Source organism: Gymnoscopelus braueri, assembly GCF_963280865.1.
Source record: "Gymnoscopelus braueri genome assembly, chromosome: 23".
Taxonomy (NCBI): Eukaryota; Metazoa; Chordata; class Actinopteri; order Myctophiformes; family Myctophidae; genus Gymnoscopelus; species Gymnoscopelus braueri.
The window spans coordinates 1,070,543-1,090,531 of NC_137625.1; the positions used below are offsets into that span (position 1 = coordinate 1,070,543).

A 19,989-nucleotide genomic window follows, 5' to 3' on the forward strand; every position below is an offset into this window, starting at 1 on the left:
ATCAGGGAATATTTATCTCCAGTATGATCCATCCCCCCGGTCGCTAGTTATAGGCCGTTGAATATATAGACCCTCCAGAAAAATGCGATTATGCGATCGCATAATTTACCGCATAATCAGCAAAATGGCGCAGAATTATGCGGGGGTAATGTTTTTTTCTTCTTCAAAAAGGCTGCGTCACATGATATGCGTTATGCATCGCATATTTCACAACTTTTTTTTATTTTGTATTTTTCTGAACTTTTCGCATATTTCAATGTTCACATATTGCCGCATATTTCGCAACTTACCGCAATTTCACCGCATAAAATTATATATATTTCATCGCATAATCAAGGATTTTTTCCGGCGTTTTTCTGTAGGGTCTAAATATAGCGCACGTCTCGTAAAAAAATGCAGAGGAAATCCTGGGAGGCGGGAAAAAGGGCGTTTTCCTTCCAAATCGAATAACAAGGAAGTGAGCGGTGGAGGAGATCTTGCGATCACGTGACCCCCTGGATCTGTGTCTGAAATGGTCGCTCATATCTTAGCGAAGAGCGCCGTCTAGTGTAAAGAAAACAAAAAAACACAACACGCCTCAAAAGACGTCTTTGGGCGCTCTCTGGGGCTTTTGATTTACAAACGTCAAAAGACGTCTTTGACAGAGAATGAGTTCCTGCCATGTCATGATGTCAAAAAAATCGTTATTTTCTATCAATCACACATCCCATGAAGCCTTGAGATTTTGACGCATTCCTAAGCCAATAATTTGATGAGCGGGTGTATTTCCGGTAGGAGACTCAAAGAGACTCCTTTGAGTCTCCTACCGGATACATTAGCATCTTTCCGCCGTAAATCTAATTATTGGCTTAGGAACGCGAAAAAAACAAAAAAATAATCTCCATTAATTCAATGCTTCATGGGGTGTGTAACTGATCAATCCTTTTTTGGGTGAACTACTCCTTTAACCGATGGCAGTAGTCGATATTCATCTGTTGTTGATGGGCATCAATTTAGCTCTGGCTGTGTTGGTGTGTTGGTTCTCTGCAGCCTGCCAAGCTGTTTCTTATAATGAAGAGTCATTTGTTTCCCTGGCACAAAAGGGGAAAATAATAACGCCAAAAATTAAATAAACACATATCAGTATCAGTATCGGCTAAATTGTTATTTTAAACATATATAAAACGATACACAACATGTCAGACATCTTGCCATCCTGTCTGGCATCACGGAACATTGATGTAATAAGGATTACGTTGCCCGGCCCCACAGCAGGTTGTCATGGTGATATGTGTTTACATGCTGACATATTATCCAGACAGGATGCATTCTGGGTGTTGTAGTTGGAAGTGTGATTGTCCTACCATGGGGCTCACAGGGCCAAAATCAGATCTTTGTGTGATAGGATGTTTTTTTTTTACAATGAACCACTTGAACCCTAGCATCCCCCATTCTGATGAGAACTTTAGCCAATAGATCTGCTATTTTTTGAAAATGTGTGCAAATCTTTCAATATATTTTTTAAAGCAAATGTGTTTTTAATTAAAATCTTTAATACATATAATTTTTAGGGTCCTTGACATGAAAAAGGTTGAGCACCACTGATATTATAGCAACAAAAAAAATGTATTGTTAGGAGACATTTTGTAAAATCCCAGAGAAGCAAAGCATTTGAGTTACAAATGTTCGCTTTAAAAATATATATTCAAACATTTGCACGAATGTTCACGATTTGTCACGATCTACAAGCTCATAGAGCTACTGTATGAGCTTGTATATCTGCTATTTTTTTTGTAATAGCCAAAGAAATCCTAAAATGACACAAAGATGTTCTGGATGGGTTTGTTTTTCCAAAAGGTCTCATGTGACAAAGTGTCAATCAGACGTGTGTGTTGTGTCACAACGGGTCAGAATGTAGTTTTATTTCACACACACACACACACACACACACACACACACACACACACACACACACACACACACACACACACAGACACACAGACACACAGAGGTGGTTCAGTTGTTAATCAGGATACAACCATTGCCTCTAACACTGTTTCTGTGTCAAAACCTTAAACGTATCAAAACCCTCTTTTGATCAGAACTGCACTTGATGAAGCCGAGGCCGACTTGGAGATCTGTTCTGACCTCCTGACCTCATCTCTGGTACTGTAAAGCAGTGGTTCTCAACCCCCCCCCCCCCCCCCCCAAAAAAAAATTATTGTATTTGAACTGGGGACCCCCCAAAATAACCATATTTGAACTGGGGAACCCCCACACCCTGACAAGCACTTGGAGTTGAGGCGTTACATTTTGTTTGCCTCGGTTCCACTGATAAATGTTGTGAAAATAGCAGATCTACAAGCTCACAACGACTCGCGTTGCGAGTCGTTGTGAGCTTGTAGATCTGCTATTTTCACAATATTTGCATCTTTCTTATATTATTTGACTATTTGGCCCATGTTTCACCAGTTTTTAATAGTATAGTTTGTTGATAACTTTTGATGCAGAAAATGTATTTTTTTCGTTTCTTTCTTTCTTTTGAGGTATTAAAAAGGTCTTAAAGGTCCTTTTGTCACTTCACTGTCATGTGGGGGACCCCCCCCCCCCTCGAGGGGGTCCCCGACCCACCAGGTTGAGAACCACTGCTGTGTCGCTTTCTCCACAGTTATGGCGTTAAATCACGTTGAAAAAACACGCGCGTCGCGCGCCTCACATTCTCTGTCATCGCTCTTTCATGTCATGTGACGATTATCTCGCTCAAATCAAAGAGCCCAGATCAACGGGTTTTTTTACGAGCCGAGTCATTGAGACGTTTGGAACTATGACGAGCCATATACGTTCAGGCCAAAGCTGAACGCCACTTTCATCTGAAGCCATAAAAAAAGTCACATTTATACCGCGGCTCGCTGAAAACGGCCGATCTACAAGCTCGGCTGTTTTTTCTCCCGCAACGGGAGTATAAAACTGAAGGAGCGCGTTTTACACATTTTCAACCTTTTATTCTTCATGTAACTGGTCCTCACTAATGCTCATTGTTACGCGGCTTGGTTGAATGCTTGATTCTGATTGGTCAATCGCTGAATTCAGCGGGGGTGTGTGTTATTACTGGATAATAATGACCGATGAGCTCAATAACAGACCTCTGTCTAATCACAGACTCGGCTGTTCAAAAATAGCAAATCTACAAGCTCATAGCGCGGCATAGAGTGCCGCGCTATGAGCTTGTAGATCTGCTATTTTTTTTAAATCGTGAACATTTGTGCTTTGAATATATGTATATGTATATATTTGTAACTCAAATCTTTGCTTCTGGGGGATTTTACAAATGTCTTCTAAATTCTACAGTTTTTTTAAAATGTCAAATCCATATCAGTTGTTCTCAAACGTGTCATCTGAAGGACCCCCAAAATGACATGTATTTGGCCGTGGACCCCCATCTCAAAATATTTTGTTCCAGGGACCCCCAGAAGCAAAGATTTGAGTTAAAAGTGTTCGCTTTAAAAATATATATACAGTATATTCAAATATTTGCACACATTTTCACCTGCAAGCTCATAGCGAGCTTGTAGATCTGCTGTTGAATAGTTTAGTGTAAAATATGGATAAACTAGTTTCGTGCCGCGCTGCCGCCGTGAGCTTGTATATCTGCTATTTTTTAATAGCCAACGCCAAAAAAATATAAAGTGGCATGAATGCTTTCCTGGTTTTAATGGGTTTGAGGATCAATTATATGAAGACGGTTGGAGGTTGAAAATGGTGCTCTTGATGCAATACGCCACATGCACACACACACTCTCGTGCACACACACACACACACACACACACACACACACACACACACACACACACACACACACACACACACACACACACACACACACTTAAACAGTCGTACTCTTTACCACAGTCGTTCTCAGGACCCGCCCTCTAGTCCTGCCAGAAGAGGGCGCTATGCTATGCAGACACTGCCCCCCCACTTTCCCTACACACACACACACGCGCACACACACACACACACACACACACACACACACACACACACACACACACACACACACACACACACACACACACACACACACACACACACACACACACACACACACAGATCATACAGGTGTCGGATGGCTATATATCATATTGATGTGTCTGTGATTCACACCTTTACACTCGTGGTGTCATTTGTAGATCTGCACTGAGGTGTTGAGTATAGCCATAGCTCTTCTTCACTATTAAACCACTTAGAAACCCTATAGGGGGGGAGGGTTGGCAGGAGAACAGCAGATGGACAAGCCTACGCGACGCGTCGCTTGAGCTTTGTCGATGGGCTGTTTTCAGCGAAGGCATTCAGTGTATCTTCGCACAGAGCCCTGAGGGACTCCCCTGAACAACAACGTTACGGGTTTTAAAGTGTTTTTTTTTTAAATAAAATGTGATGATGATGATGATGATGACAGACTGGAATGATGACAGAAGAATCTTCTAATGAAGTGTTTTAAAGAGAACGAGTTGTTGGGATGATTTCACTGAATACAGGATCACATGGAAGAATGGAATGTGCTTGTTTCCCTCCTTCCTTAACCCATTAAAGGGATAGTTCACCCAAAAAATGCAATCAAATTATTGGCTTAGGAAAGCAAGAAAAAAAAAAACAGAAAAGAATATATCCATGAAGTCTTCATGGGGACTGATCCATAGAAAAAAAGTCATTTTGGGGTGAACTACCCCTTTAATGCTATTTTCTAAATTAATGATTCAACACTTTCAAGATTTTTCAAAAATGTTCAAAAATAGCAGATCCGCAAGCTCTCAGCACAGCATGAAGTGCCGCGCTGCGAGCTTGTAGATTGTATATGAATTATTAAAACATTTTTGATTCCTGTAGACGACAAACTGGTGATTGTTGGAGAGAGGATTATGTTTTTATAACGACTCTCTAAAGCAACAGAATGTTACGGCTAGTTGGTTCTCAAACAGTGGTGGAAAAAGTACTTAAATGTTTTACTTAAGTAAAAGTATCAATACTGCGATGTGGAAGTACTCTGTTACAAGTAAACGTCTGGAATTCTAAATTTATTGGTATCAAAATGTACTTAAAGGGATATTTCACTTTCAAAAAAACGTTTGGTCATTTTATCATCTACTCAGGCTTTTGTGAACCCTCCAGACAGTTTTTAAGTTGCTCGATTCAGTATTTATATATTTGATATTAATTTTATCAGACGTTTTTATTGTATTTTATTTTTTCCATTTTCAATTTTCAAAAAAATATATTTAAAATTAATGAAAAAAGTAATTGAAAAAACACGGCCCCCTCGCGTATTAGGGGGGCAGGGTGAGTCACCAGAACCAAGGACGGGTGTTTTTGATGAATCTAACATGGTTAAAATGTAGTTTGAAGTTACAATGGGTTTGTATAGGGAGGGTCTGATAAAATGAATATCAAATATCATAATATATTGATTATTTGCATTGCAAAACGATTCGATTCGATACAAAGTCACACGATACGATATTTAGCTGTTTGCATATCGATAGAGTAGATCGTTGAAAATTCAAAACGATTTTTCGATGCAGTTACTATATCGTTACACCTCTAATATTTACCCCAGTCCTACATTAAAAATCAGCGATCGTCTTCACAACAACATCAACTGGAAACCACAAACACTGACTTTTAATCACAAGGTCTCTTTGTGTCCATGACGGAGGAACAGGATTCATGTAGCAGCTGACCTCTCAGATCTATGATGCTCTTTAAAGTACATTTACTCAACTACTGTACTTAAGTACAATTTTGAGGTGCTTTTACTTTACTGGAGCATTTCCAATTTTGAATACTTTTACTTTTACTCCACTACATCTTTGAGGAAAATATTGTACTTTTACTCCACTACAATTATTTGACAACTTTAGTTACTAGTTACTTTGCAGATATAAATTATGATATTATGAAACATACATTTACCACTTTAGCCCTATTTTATACCGAGGCTGTTTGAAAATAGCAGATCTACAAGTGTAGATCTGCTATTTTCAAACATTTCAGTACTTTTACTTTTGGTACTTTAAGTACATTTTGATGCCAATACTCTTCTACTTTTACTCAAGTAAATTTTGAATTCTGGACTTTTACTTGTAACAGAGTATTTCTATTGGTACTTTTACTTAAGTAAAGAAGTTGAGTACTTTTTCCAGCACTGTGTTGTTGTGGGAAAAAGAAAGGAAACACATATAAAGTGTGTTTCTTCTAGGAGAGATGGACGGTGACGCTGCACTATTTCACCACCGTAGCATTGTCAAAGCCATGGGTTGTTGTTTTTTTATGTTATTTAATAACATCCTATCGTCACCTTGCTAAACTAATGGACTAAGTCATTTTTTGAGGAAAATTATATTTTTGCCTAAGTCAGCTCCTCATGACACTGGACACCTCGGGTAAAATCGCCCATCTCCTAATTGAAAAGGATCATGCTGTTCACTCCCCTTTTAGTAATAGCCTAACTCCCTAGTGTGACTTAGGCCAAAATAGGCCATTTTTTTGCCTTAGTCACATGGTTTTGTGACTACGGCCAAATTATTTACTGATTTAGGCCATTTTTTTAATTATTTATTTTGGCCTAAATCAGATTTAATCCTATTTAAACCTATTTAAATCTCTTATGTTACATAACTGACAGACAGTGTTATTTCTAGTTAAATAGTCATAATTTGTTATAAACATTTTGGGTGAAATGATTAAGAAATATCATATAGTTTTGTTTTGGATCAGTTTTTTATTTTCCTGAAAAACAAAAACAAATGACAGGCCATTAGTTTAGCAAGGCGACGGAATGGAATAATGTAACAGTGTAAACCCTTCTTCACTGTGTGGTATAGAATGACCACAGTCTGTGGGTTGGTTAGTAGGGGGGAGGGGGAGGTGGAGGTGGGGGTGCGTCCTGAGTTACCAGTGGAAGGGGTTGACATAAATCCTGGGTAATGATTTGGCATGGACAAAGTGTGACCTAAAGCAATGCTTCTCAAACTTTTTCATGTCAAGGACCCCCAACTTGACACGTATAAGCCCGCGGGACCCCCATTTGAAAAGATATGCCAGGGACCCCCATAAGAGAAGGTTTTTTTTTACGGCTCTAGCATTTATTTTCAACCATTTTGATTTCAAGGACCCCCACTTGCATTAGGGCTACGGACCCCCATTTAATGGCATTTCTATGGGACCCCAATTTATATTGTAAAATCAATGTTATTTTAACTCTGAGAGTGTACAAATGGAACCAAATGGACCCGTGAGGGGCCATTTGGTTCCATTTGTACACTCTCAGAGTTACAGACCCATAAGGGTCCATTTGGTTCCTAACTATCCATCATTTAGCTGACTGAAGCTGCGTGGAGCTCTGAAATTGGCTCTGAAATTGGCTCCAGTGTCGGGGATTACAAGGGGGAGGGGATTAGAAATTCCCTAAACCAATCCTAAGGGATCCCCACGCCCACCTCCGCCTCTCATTGGACAATGCGTTTTGTACCGGAGAAGTCTATAGGTTCACATTTACAACTCCAGACCAAGAGGCAGTCCACTCAGAGAGTGGGCGGGGTCTATGGTATGGAACCAGGCTAGGCTTGAGGTGCTGAAGCACAGGGCACCAACCTTGGGGGGGGCACCCAACCGGGTCCAAGCACCAGGCACCACGAAGGGTTAATCCGCCCCTGGGCACGGTGGGGTTTTCTTCGGCGGGGCAGGTAAATGGAGGGGAGGGGGGGGGGGGGGTGAGAGTGGGATTCAAGTAGGGGTAAACAACGCGTAACAGGCATTAAAAGCTTTACCCAGAGTACTTGGACCGTTGGATGAGACAAAAAGGAAGGAGTTGGTTTCTATGACACAGCCACAGCTGATAGAGCACCGAAGTCTGACGTAATTTACACATCCTACCTGGTTCGCGGTTTTCCACCCCCATTCTGAATCCCCATAGACGTGTTTAATATCGCGTCAAATAAGAACTGTGTTCCAAAAATAAACAAATGACCCCGGCGGTTTGACTCTTATGGATATGAAGCATCAACTGACGGTGAGAAAACCATAATGTTACTTCCGACAAATTAGTTACATTTTTGCCAGAAGCAGACTGTATCAAATATGAGTGACTGACTATCATAAACGATACAGAACCTCCTCCCTGACAATATCGCCGAGACAGTTTGTTTATTTTTGGAACACAATTCTTATATGAGACGATTCTAAGATGACCCAATGTTATTCTCCATAGAGACATTATTTTACGAACCAGGGGATGAACGAGTGAGCACGATATTGATATTGGAGATGCAAAACGAGCCCAACTGGAGGTTAGGTACATGCTGGATAACAATTTGGCAGAACCCTCAAATGGCAGCAGGGCCTCTGTGTGTCTCTTTTGGTTAAAAAGCCTGGTTCCACTTTTCGACCTTACACAGACTTAAGAAAAGTAAATGGTAAATGGTGCATTTATATAGCGCTTTTATCCAAAGCGCATTACATTGATTGTGCCATTAACCCATTCACACACACATTCATACACCGATGGAGGAGGAAACCATGCAAGGCACCAACCTGCTTATCGGGAGCAATTAGGGGTTCAGCGTCTTGCTCAAGGACACTTCCACACTAACTCTGGGGGAGCCCCCCAGCCCGGGATCCTTGCGGTTTCCAATTCACTCTACCCGGCCACTCTACCCCTGAGCCACTGCCGCCCCAAAAGTCAACAGTGTGACAAAACCTGACTTGTTCCCTTTACCACGCATGGAAGATTGCCGTAGACCAAGTAGGTTCTGCAGTCGTGGCACCTCTTACTGATATTCTGATAACTAAAGTTTATTTGGTCAAGCTAAGGCTGTGCTTTTGAAAATATAAAACTGCCAAATACAGTTAGCAGATATTTGTGCCTGCATCCATCCAGCTGTTTACTCTGTCACTCATCCCTCTTAAAAATGCTCCTACAGGTGTCAAGGTTGTGGAGAGGGTGAGCTGGTGGTTGGATGGATGGGTCAGGTAGTGTGGGTGATGGATGGGTCAGGTAGTGTGGGTGATGGATGGGTCAGGTAGTGTGGGTGATGGATGGGTCAGGTAGTGTGGGTGATGGTTAACTGTAAAGTTGAATTAAATGTTACAGAGTACCTGGTTGGTCTCCTCTCTTATGGGGGGGGGGGGGGTGTAGTGTTGCTGTGATTCTAATAGACCATATTCACACGGCGGCCATTTTGGAATTTAACATTGAAAATGCCACCCCGTTGCCGTGGAAACCGGGGTGGCATTTCATTAACTTAATGGCAATATGGCCACGGTGTGAATATGGTCTATGGCATAGACATATAAAGGTAGACGCCTCCTTCGGCTCTGAGGCATTGGTATCTCGGGCGCCATTTTCGCGTAGGCAAGCTGTAGACAAGCTTCCGCATGTGTCACAGAAGGGGGCGTTCGGTAGGCCAATCAGAGGCAGGTGGGGGCGGGACAACTAGATTCTGACAAGTCTTGGAAAAGACGCACTGTGATTGGCCAGTAGTCAACGCGCTGTGATTGGCCAGTAGTCACTTTGAGTGTCAGTTCTATGGTCAGTTTGCCGACGCTAAAATGGCGGCCGCGATACGAGTTGCTCCAATGAACTGCAGAGGCCAATGAGGTATCTAGGTTCCTATATCTATGGTCTATGGTGTTCTCTGTTCATGTGTAGGAGGAGGGGACCAGCCTGCAGAGGTGTGCCTAGAGGACGAGGCACACCTGACTCAATCATCCTCTGGAGTATTTAAGCAGGCTGGTCAGGCTGGACACGGCCATTCTGCCTCTCTCTCCTACACAGGAAACATTGTTTGCTTTTGGTTCCTTTTGAGTTTAGTTCTACCTTGTTTCTGCACCTTGCACTTACACTACATTTTCACACATCCATACATGCACTACACTGATACCACTGACTATACACACCACATTCTAATTAAGTATAACTTTCTGGTTCTTTGAGTTTTCAATAAATACATTTAAAGTTAAGTTCCTGTGTGTCGTCTCCCAATTTTGTCATGATGATTTGAGTCAGTTCATGACAGTGTACAATAAGTAGGCTACAATTTAGACATTAGTAATTATTAAAGGGATATTTCACTTTCAAACACCTTTGGGGTCATTTTATCGTCCACTCAGGCTTCAGTGTTTCACCCAGACAGTTTATAAGTTGCTTGATTCAGTATTTAGATATTTGATATTCATTTTATCAGACATGCCCACTTTATTTAAAAAAAAATCCATTTCCCAAAAATGAATATAAAAAAATAAATGAAAAAGTAATTGAAAAAAACACAGGGTCTCCTCACGCATTAGAAAGACGATGAGTCAGCAGAACCAAGGACGGGTGTTTTATATGAATCCATCATGATTAAAATGGAGTTTAAAGTTACAAGGGGTTTGAATAGGAAATGTCTGATAAAATGAATATCAAATTGAAACTCAATCAAGCGACCGGGGGTGGGGCTCGCAAAAGCCTGAGTAGACGTTTAAAATGACCCCACACATGTTTGAAAGTGAAATATTTGTAGATCTGCTATTTTTGAAAATCGTGAAAATTTGTGGCAAAATCTTGGATTATATATTTTTTAAAGCGAACATTTGTAAAACATTTTGTTCCAGGGACCCCCCAAGGGACCCCCAGCCCCAGAAACAAAGATTTGAGTTACAAATATCTGCAAAAAAAAAAAAACTTTTCACGATTTTTCAAAAATAGCAGATCTACAAGCTCATAGCGATTAGTCTATCGATTAGTCACCCCATGGAGACCATTCATGGATATTTTGCGGTTCCGGTAGGAGACACAAAGGAGACTCTTTATGTCTCCTACCGGAACCGCTGCCGGTCATCAAATGATCGGCTTAGGAATGAGACAAAAACAAACACATAATTATCTCCATGGGGTGACTAATCCACAGAAAAAGTCATTTTGGGGGTGAACTGTCCCTTTAAAAGTCGGCTATATGCCTAAAAGGAAACACAAAGCATATCACATTTAACTTCATATGTAATCATTTATTTTACAAGAACAAAAAACACAATTAAAACATATTTATTGCGAGCCACCGCCTCCTTTACAGAATAACTTAAATTCCAGAGCCTGTCGTTGACATTTGAGATTAAGAGTATTTGTTCAACGTCCAAAAATATCTCTCAACGTCTTAAAAACCCATGAAACACATTAACCTCTGACCTCAAGGACTTGTTTTGAGACCGTTCATGGGTTCATGTCTTCTTTACTGACAGAAAACATGGTCAGAACTACAACAAAGATGGCGGCGCTTCCAGCGTCCACAATCCGGCGTGCCGCCCGCTTCAAATAACTTTATTGAAACTGTCAAACCATTGGCCTACATACAGTGTACTCCCCAGCACCAGGGTCAACATATCTCAACGTCAGCAGTACGGGGAGACCGCCTCCTAATACCACTGCACGCTGATTGGATGAAATGACGTTTTATTCATTAAAATAAGTTCCAGAATGTGTAGCTTTAAATGGACAATACTGCATGGACTTTCTGAGAAACCAAAGCCAAAAGCAGAGAACGGAACGGACAATTTAAATAAAATACAAAACAAGCTAATGCTAGTCGTAGCAGAATCACCCGTCGCGTCCGTCGCGTCCGTCACGTCCGTCACGTCCACTAGTCAAACCTAAATACATTTCATACACCACTGCTTCTCAAAGTGGGGTCCGGGGACCCCCAGGGGTCCTTGGGGAGTTACCAGGGGGTCCCCAGCAAAATAAGATAATACAGCATCACAATCGTTTTAACTTTAACCATTGCTATTCAAAAATAGCAGATCTACAAGCTCGAGTGCTGCGCTACGAGCTTGTAGATCTGCTATTTTTGAAAACTTGTGCAAATCATTGAATATATATATTTCTTAAAGCGAACATTTGTAACTCAAATCTTTGCTTCATGGGGGGGTCCCGGGAACAGCATATTTTGAGATGGGGGTCCACGGCCAAATACACTCCACCGTGGTCTTTAGAACGGACCGTTTGGATCACATGGGATTTGATGTGTACTCACACAGTGTCGCATCGTGACACGTTATTTATGAGCTTGTAGGTGGTCTATTTTTGTGGAGGGACACCGCGCTGTACCAATAAGTAACAGTATAAACCAGGCTTCAGTGTCTTTCAGTGTAAATCACATTTGAATCAGATTGAATTAAAAAAAAAGCCATTCAGACGTGGTAATAACCAGCTCCAACCAGAACCTCTCCCTCTGCTGTCTATAAGCTCCTAGATGAGGCTCCACAGCGTCGGATGACGGCAGGCGACGACACCGGAGAACATTGGCTCTAATGTTTAATCTGTTCAATCTGAGCCTTCCTGGTTCTCTAGGATGGGATCTGAGAGAGAGAGAGAGAGAGAGAGAGAGAGAGAGAGAGAGAGAGAGAGAGAGAGAGAGAGAGAGAGAGAGAGAGAGAGAGAGAGAGAGAGAGAGAGAGAGAGAGAGAGAGAGAGAGAGAGAGAGAGAGAGAGAGAGAGAGAGAGAGAGAGAAAAATACAGTGTTAATTTCGAACACTACATTTAGATAGTCATTTGGATAGCATGGTATGTAGACCTGGCATCCTATAGTGTGTATAGTTTCAATATACAGATTATATAACCCTAACCCTATATATATTTTTATATTCTACTGTTTAGACTGATGATAGGTTCTTGGTTTACCTGCTTGCTTACTGTACATGGCTCTGGATTAAGAGCATCTGACAATTTCGTCAGATGCGTGTGTGTGTGTGTGTGTGTGTGTGTGTGTGTGCGTGCGTGCGTGCGTGCGTGTGTGCGTGTGTGTGTGTGCGTGTGCGTGTGTGTGTGTGTGTGCGTGTGCGTGCGTGCGTGTGTGCGTGTGCGTGTGCGTGCGTGTGCGTGTGTGTGTGTGCGTGTGTGTGTGTGTTACCTGTTAATGTGCTGCTGATGTCTGGAGGAGAGACGATCATCTCAGAATCCACTGACAGCTCTACTGATGAGGAGCTCAGAGTCTGACAGACAGACAGACAGACAGACAGACAGACAGACAGACAGACAGACAGACAGACAGACAGACAGACAGACAGACAGAGGTTATGATACAGTACAGTGATATCCGTGGGCTCGTGTCTTGTCGCCCTAAAGCCTCATTTGTACTGGTTGTTAAGTAGTAGCCATGTCCCCGACTAAGGATTTCTATAGTCGAATCTGATTGGCCAAACGTGAGAGATGTTATCATTCCAGGCGTTAGCCAGGACCATCGTGCAAAATGAACGCATGCTTTGTTTCACATGGAATGCTCGTGGTGGAGTCTACAGCTCGAACAGCGGTGCGTAGCTTAACGGTGAGATCTCTGGCACAGAACGTAATCTGTTATTATAAGATTCTGGCACCGAATGTGTTCAAATATATGAAAATATGATATTATATTTTCAAATAACCAATGTACTGTATATAGGGGTTAAAGTGGTTTAACTGATTTTGATGCTATATGAACTCATTTAGCTGGGGACCCCCTGGAACCCCCTCAAGGACCCCCCGGTCCTTTGAGGACAGCCCGCGTTCACCTTGTCAGTGAAGCCGTCCGCCATTGGCTCCCGAGTCTCCGCGGCGACGCTCTCCGAGCCAACCAGGAGGCTCGTCGCGTCCAGCACGCCCCCGTCCTCCTGGTCCCGCCCCTCCGTCTCCACGACCAGCTGCGATTGGCCGAGGGGATCTGAGGAGGAGGCGGGGTCCGTGGTGACCGTCTGTATGATGACGCCGTCACTGGAGCAGAGACCCTCCGTCTGGATGCAACACACACACACACACACACACACACACACACACACACACACACACACACACACACACACACACACACACACCACACACACCACACACACCACACACACATCACACACACACACACACACACACACACACACACACTTGAGCTTGTACATCTGCTATTTTTGAATAGCCAACATGTAAAATAATGCTTTTTAATCTCAAATCTAAAAAAAACACGGATACGTTCCAGGTCTTAACACATTCCATGCCAGAGTTTAATCTCATAATGTACTCACCAGTGCCAGCGTTTTATTGTTGTTTTTTAGTTTTTTTCATGTCGCCACAGACCTCGCTAAATAAGTTAAAAGTGCGCGTTCATTTGGTTCTAAACACACGGCGGATCCGTGAGAAACGGCCAGCGAAAACAGTTTCCAAATCCGTGCCGCCATCTTGAAGCTACAGCCGATCAACGGTAAACAGTGATCAGCGAGGAGAAAAACAACAACCAGAGAAAATCGAGTTTTAAACAGGATCCCAGACAGGAAGCGGATACGATCGAAAAAACCGGAACCCGAATAATTCCGTTTCCGACCGGAAACCGGAAACGGAAATGGATCAAAAAAATTCGGAAAGTGCACCTGGGGCACTTAACATGGGAATCGGCGGTTCGCGTAGATCTACGCGACTGGCACGCTGCGGCTTTAAATAGGTTCGCGTAGATCTACGCGACTGGCATGCAATGTGTTAATGGGTTAAAATGCGTTCATTTTTTAAATCGCGTTACTTTTCTGATAATGAATGAATGTAAATGAATGAGTTAAAGTCCAGCTCTATAGAGTCACATAATAACTTTAACAGTAATAATAATAGTAATAATAATAATAAGTAATAATAAGCATAATAATGATAACAGACACACGGCTCGCTCACCGACAGGCTGTGCAGAATGATGTGGTCGGGCGAGGAAGGGGAGGAGCTCGTGGTGAGGGTCACCGTGCCGTTATTGGTCAGGGTGAGAGGAAGGCCCTGATTGGTGGCGAGGCTGAGCGGCAGGCCCTGATTGGCCAGAGTGGTCTGGAGGTAGTAAGTTCCTGGAGTGCCGGTAGGCTGGAGGTGGAACGACTGAGACACACACACACGCGCAAACACACACACACACACGCACACACGCACACACACGCACACACGCACACACACGCAAACACGCACACACACACACACACACACAAACACACACACACACAAACACACACACGCACACGCGCGCAAACACGCGCACGCACGCACACACACACACACACACCCCCACACACACACCCCCACACACACACACACACACACACACACACACACACACACACACACACACACACACACACACACACACACACACACACACACACACACACACACACACACACACACACACACACACACACACACACACACACACACACACACACACGGTTAAAACCTTATTCATTCATGCTGTGACAAATGCACATTATATTTATTATAATTATCTGCTTGATCTATGGGTGTTACTATGTCTGATTGATATGTGACATCTGACCTATCTATGCATGTTATTATATACGTGTGATCAGTGGTGGAAAAAGTACTCAAATGCTTTACTTAAGTAAAAGTACCAATATTGCAATATAAAAATACTCTGTTACAAGTAAAAGTCCAGAATTCAAAATTTACTTGAGTAAAAGTACAAAAGTATTGGCATCAAAATGTACTTAGGAATAGCCGAATAGCCGAATACAAGCTCACAACGCGTCACGATGCGACGAGTTGTGAGCTTGTAGATCTGCTATTTTCAAATAGCCTCGGTATAAAATAGGGCTGAAGTGGTTAATGTAGGTTTCATTATATCATAATTTATATCAGAAAAGTAACTAGTAACTAAAGTTTTCATATAATTGTAGTGGAGTAAAAGTACAATATTTGCCTCTGAGATGTAGTGGAGTAGAATAGTACAGCGGATAAAAGCAATATTTTGGGAGAATCGTTCACTTGGTGATACAAGCGTGAAACTTGGTACAGATCATCTTTAGAGGTCATTTATCGATTTTTTTAATCGAGCCACTTGAAAATCAAAGATGGCGGCCATTTTTCAAGATGGCTGACATCTTAGTGGGCAGTTAAGTGATATGATGGTTTATTTGGTGATGCAAGCATGAAAATTGGCATGAGCAGTCTCTGTGGGTCACTTGACAATAGGCCACCCACAGCTACTTGAAATTTCAAGATGGCGGCCATTTTTCAAGATGGCCAACACTTTAGTGGAGCAATTAAGTTATATAATGGTTTATTTGGTGATACAAGCATTACATTTGGCATGAGCAGTCTCTAAGGGTTGCTTGACAAGAAAACACTCCCAGCCACTTTACATTTCTATTTTCAAGATGGCCGCCCCCTGGATCCTCAAAAGATACATTTTCTCATAGAAATGTATGTTTTTTTTCCATTAAGGACGATTATACGATTATTATTATTATGCTAAAGAACAACTTTTAACACATCACAATATAGTTGTGTTGATTTGTTGATCATAGATAGATTAGATAAGAGTGAATATCTGCACTACCAGGGCACACTGGTGATATATCACTGCTGTTAAACTCAGAGTGGGGTTCAATGTCAGCTAATTGAAAGTTGGTATCCCAAATGCTGTCTAATTTACCCCAAAACAGTTAGATAGCCGCACCTGAATTGACAGGTTGTGCCAGCACGGGAGAGCCGAGCCAAGGTTAATGGGGTTTTAGTTAACCGGATGGTGTACAGATCGCTCAGGATTTAAATGGCATTGGATGAACGATCGAACTAAGTGTAGGGTTAAGGCACGAACTTAGTTGTATCCCATACATCAAAGTGCTTGGTAAAAGGTGGTAAAAGGATAAACCCTCGGCCTCTGCCTATGCTGCAGACATGGCAGAAGCCATCATAACAGTTGTGAAAACTAACTGGGACAGATGTTTAATTTGTCAGCAGGTCACCAAGGAAAAACTCATTCAGCCGAGTTTATTCAACAGAGAGCACGATCGTACTGGTTATGATACCATTGCAAGAAATGTTCCATTATTTCATAAGATCAATGCTCTGCCTATCTTACTTAGTCCAACCCGACTAGATGAAGGTGATGGCATAGAAAGCACATCGACAAGAAACAGAGCAAAATATAATTCAAGCTGTAAACTTAGGTTCAACAACACAGAGCTGGAAAGGGCCCAAAAGAGAGCATCTACATCTGCTGAAGACACTGAAGATACCAAAGATATCCATGTCAAGAGGCCAAGAAGATCTAATGTATGACCGGTCCAGCGATGTCACAACTGTGAACGAGGCCAGGCTTGATCTCTTTGCCAGAAAGCAAAGACAATATGACTTGATCCCACCAACTCAAGCAGCACTCAAAGAGCATGCCAAACATGCTTCTTATGAGGCTGGATACGTGTGGGGACAGGCATTGAAGCGACATCCACAAATGCCGAGCCCATCTGACTGGGGATGGGTGGAACAGGACGAGAAGTGGAAAGTCTTCTGGACTCCACTTCCACCTAATGCGGAGAGTTGTTGGGAGTTGACCAAATGTGGGTGCTCCAAGGCATGTACTGGAAGGTGTAACTGCTTCAGATATGGACTCAGTTTCACATGTAGTTGCCCCTGCTAGAACCTATTTGCATGTTTATTTTGCCAGAGTTATTCCCTGTTGTCCTCTGTGTTTTCAAGTGGAGGCCTATGGCTCGGCTTCCCCTCGTCACATCGACGCATCATGTTTTACTTTTTATCTAGTCTATTACTGTGTAATTTTCAGTTGTTACTTTGTAACATTGCTTCCACTGCCTTCCACTGCCATATCTAACAGTGAAGCACATTTTCAGTTTAGTTCCTTAGTATCATTTGTCATGGTTCCGTGGCTATTGCCATTCAGTATTAGCCATTACTCATAATTTTGGAGCACTGTCCGTTCAGCACCACAACTGTGCTTATCAGCACCACAACTGTGCTAATTTATTCATCTTATTTTTTGTATCCCCACCCCTTAGTATTTATTTGACACATGTAATGGCTGTTAGTTTAAAAAAAACAATATATATATATATATATATATATATATATATATATATATATATATATATATATATATATATATATATATATATATCCTCCCTTGTGACTGTTACCTTGTCGTGGTAAGGGAGCTTGTTTAGGCCTACCTCAGTGAACCCTGAGAGCTATGCCGGTGGGAGGCAACTCCTGACAGGTCTTACCAAACTGGACAGGTCGTGGGCGAGGAGTCAGACAAAACACAGTCAAACAACCTCTCTTGACAGAGCTTTTTGAGGAACCCAATACATTTCTATGAGAAAAGGTATCATTTAAAGATTGACATCTTGAAATTTCAAGTGGCTGTGGGCGGTTTCTTGTCAAATGACCTTTTGAGACGGCTCATGGCAATTTTCATGCTTGTATCACCAACTAAATGATTTCTTAAGCTTAACTAGTCCACTAAGGTGGTGGCCATCTTGAAAAATGGCCGCCATCTTGACATTTCAAGTAGCTGTGGGTGGCTTATTGTCAAGTGACCCACAGAGACTGCTCATGCCAATTTTCATGCTTGTATCACCAAATGAACCATTATATAACTTAAATGCTCCACTAAAGTGTTGGCCATCTTGAAAAATGGCCGCCATCTTGAAATTTCAAGTAGCTGTGGGTGGCCTATTGTCAAGTGACCCACAGAGACTGCTCATGCCAATTTTCATGCTTGTATCACCAAATAAACCATCATATCACTTAACTGCCCACTAAGGTATCGGCCATCTTGAAAAATTGCCGCCATCTTGGATTTTTGAGTGGCTCGATTAAAAAAGTCAAAGAGTTGACCTAAAGGAATGTTCATGCCAATTTTCACGCTTGTATCACAAAGTGAACGATTGTTCCTACTATCCGCTCTACTAGAAGTAAAAGTCTTGGAAATTGGAAATACTCAAGTAAAGTACAAATACCTCAAAATTGTACTTAAGTACAGTACTTAAATAAATGTACTTAGTTACTTTCCACCACTGCGTGTGATATGTGACATGTTGGACACTGTGAAATATATGAACATTTCCTATTCACGTGAGGTAATGGGTCTGATCACTGGGGTGATTGAGTGATTGATGCCACACTCTACTTGACAAATAGAGGGTGTGGTGCGCGCTGAGGACAGATCATACAAACCTGTGTAGCAGAAGCGACAGGAGAGATATAGAGGAGATCTCCTCCAGGTGCCAGTATTACTGAGTTTAAGGAACAACATTTATACATAATAGTAAACTGCAGCCACCAACAGAGAACGTTCGAGCCCATCGGACCTGCCGTTGCTGCCGTGCTGCGGGATTCGAACGTTGTGGAGTTTGTGAGCGAGGTGCCAGTCGGGAGAAGCCGCGGCTGGTGAGGCAAAACCAAGCGTCCATTTTCTTTGTGGATTACGAATTAGGGGTACCCCGCCCGAACTTAAGTTATTATTTGGACCGTTTGTGCGGAAGACCGTTTACATTTTCGTTTGGATATAAGGACAATAGACGCTCTCGAGACCGCGCCCCACGAGAGGCCGTTCAGATCATAAGGAGGAGTTGTTTATTATTGTTTGACAAAGCGAGTAAGCGACTGACCGTGCAGCGCTCTGACTGTATAACTGAAGTTGTCACTTTGTATATTGTTCTGAATCTGTGATGTGAGGGGTTCGTGAGAGGAACATTTGGGTTGTTGATTTGTGTTTGTTTGTTTATTAGGGAAAGAGATAGGGACAGAAGTGACTTAAAGCCTTTATTTATCATTTGTTTGGCCATTTTGTAATGGCATTTATTATTTTGTGGCTTAAATAAATTCACTTAAATTAAATCCTGCCGATCCTGTTGATTTTCCTTTTAGTTAATAATTTTCCCTTGAGAGTAAAAGGGCGATTGTTACAATGCTGTAAACACAGAATTATGATAATGTGTATCGGGGGTCAAAACAGCTGATCTGAGCTTGTAGATCAGCTATTTTCAGTTTCAGTCTGGTGTAAATTAGGACAAAAGAGCTGACCAAGTACAGAGCCAACGGTGAAGTTTACCGAGTATTGAGGGTTTAAGTGGTTAAATATCTGAAAATACACTTGAATCCAACATATTAATATAAATGATACATCAACGAACCAAAACACATTAATTTACCTCAACACTGATG

At 42.0% G+C, this 19,989-nt stretch overlaps 1 protein-coding gene across 1 annotated transcript in view; it reads right to left on the reverse strand.

Moving 5' to 3' along the window:
* Positions 1-11,002: 11,002 nt before the first annotated feature.
* LOC308079298 (cyclin-D-binding Myb-like transcription factor 1) overlaps positions 11,003-19,989 on the reverse strand; it is an 11,430-nt gene continuing 2,443 nt past the window's right edge. Inside the window, exons 3-6 of the mRNA XM_080420707.1 lie at positions 14,695-14,886; positions 13,560-13,778; positions 12,923-13,004; positions 11,003-12,370 (exon numbers count right to left, since the gene is read on the reverse strand). Coding sequence (XP_080276833.1) covers positions 12,336-12,370; positions 12,923-13,004; positions 13,560-13,778; positions 14,695-14,886 — 528 coding nt within the window. The 3' untranslated portion in view covers positions 11,003-12,335. The remainder of the gene's footprint in view (positions 12,371-12,922; positions 13,005-13,559; positions 13,779-14,694; positions 14,887-19,989) is intronic.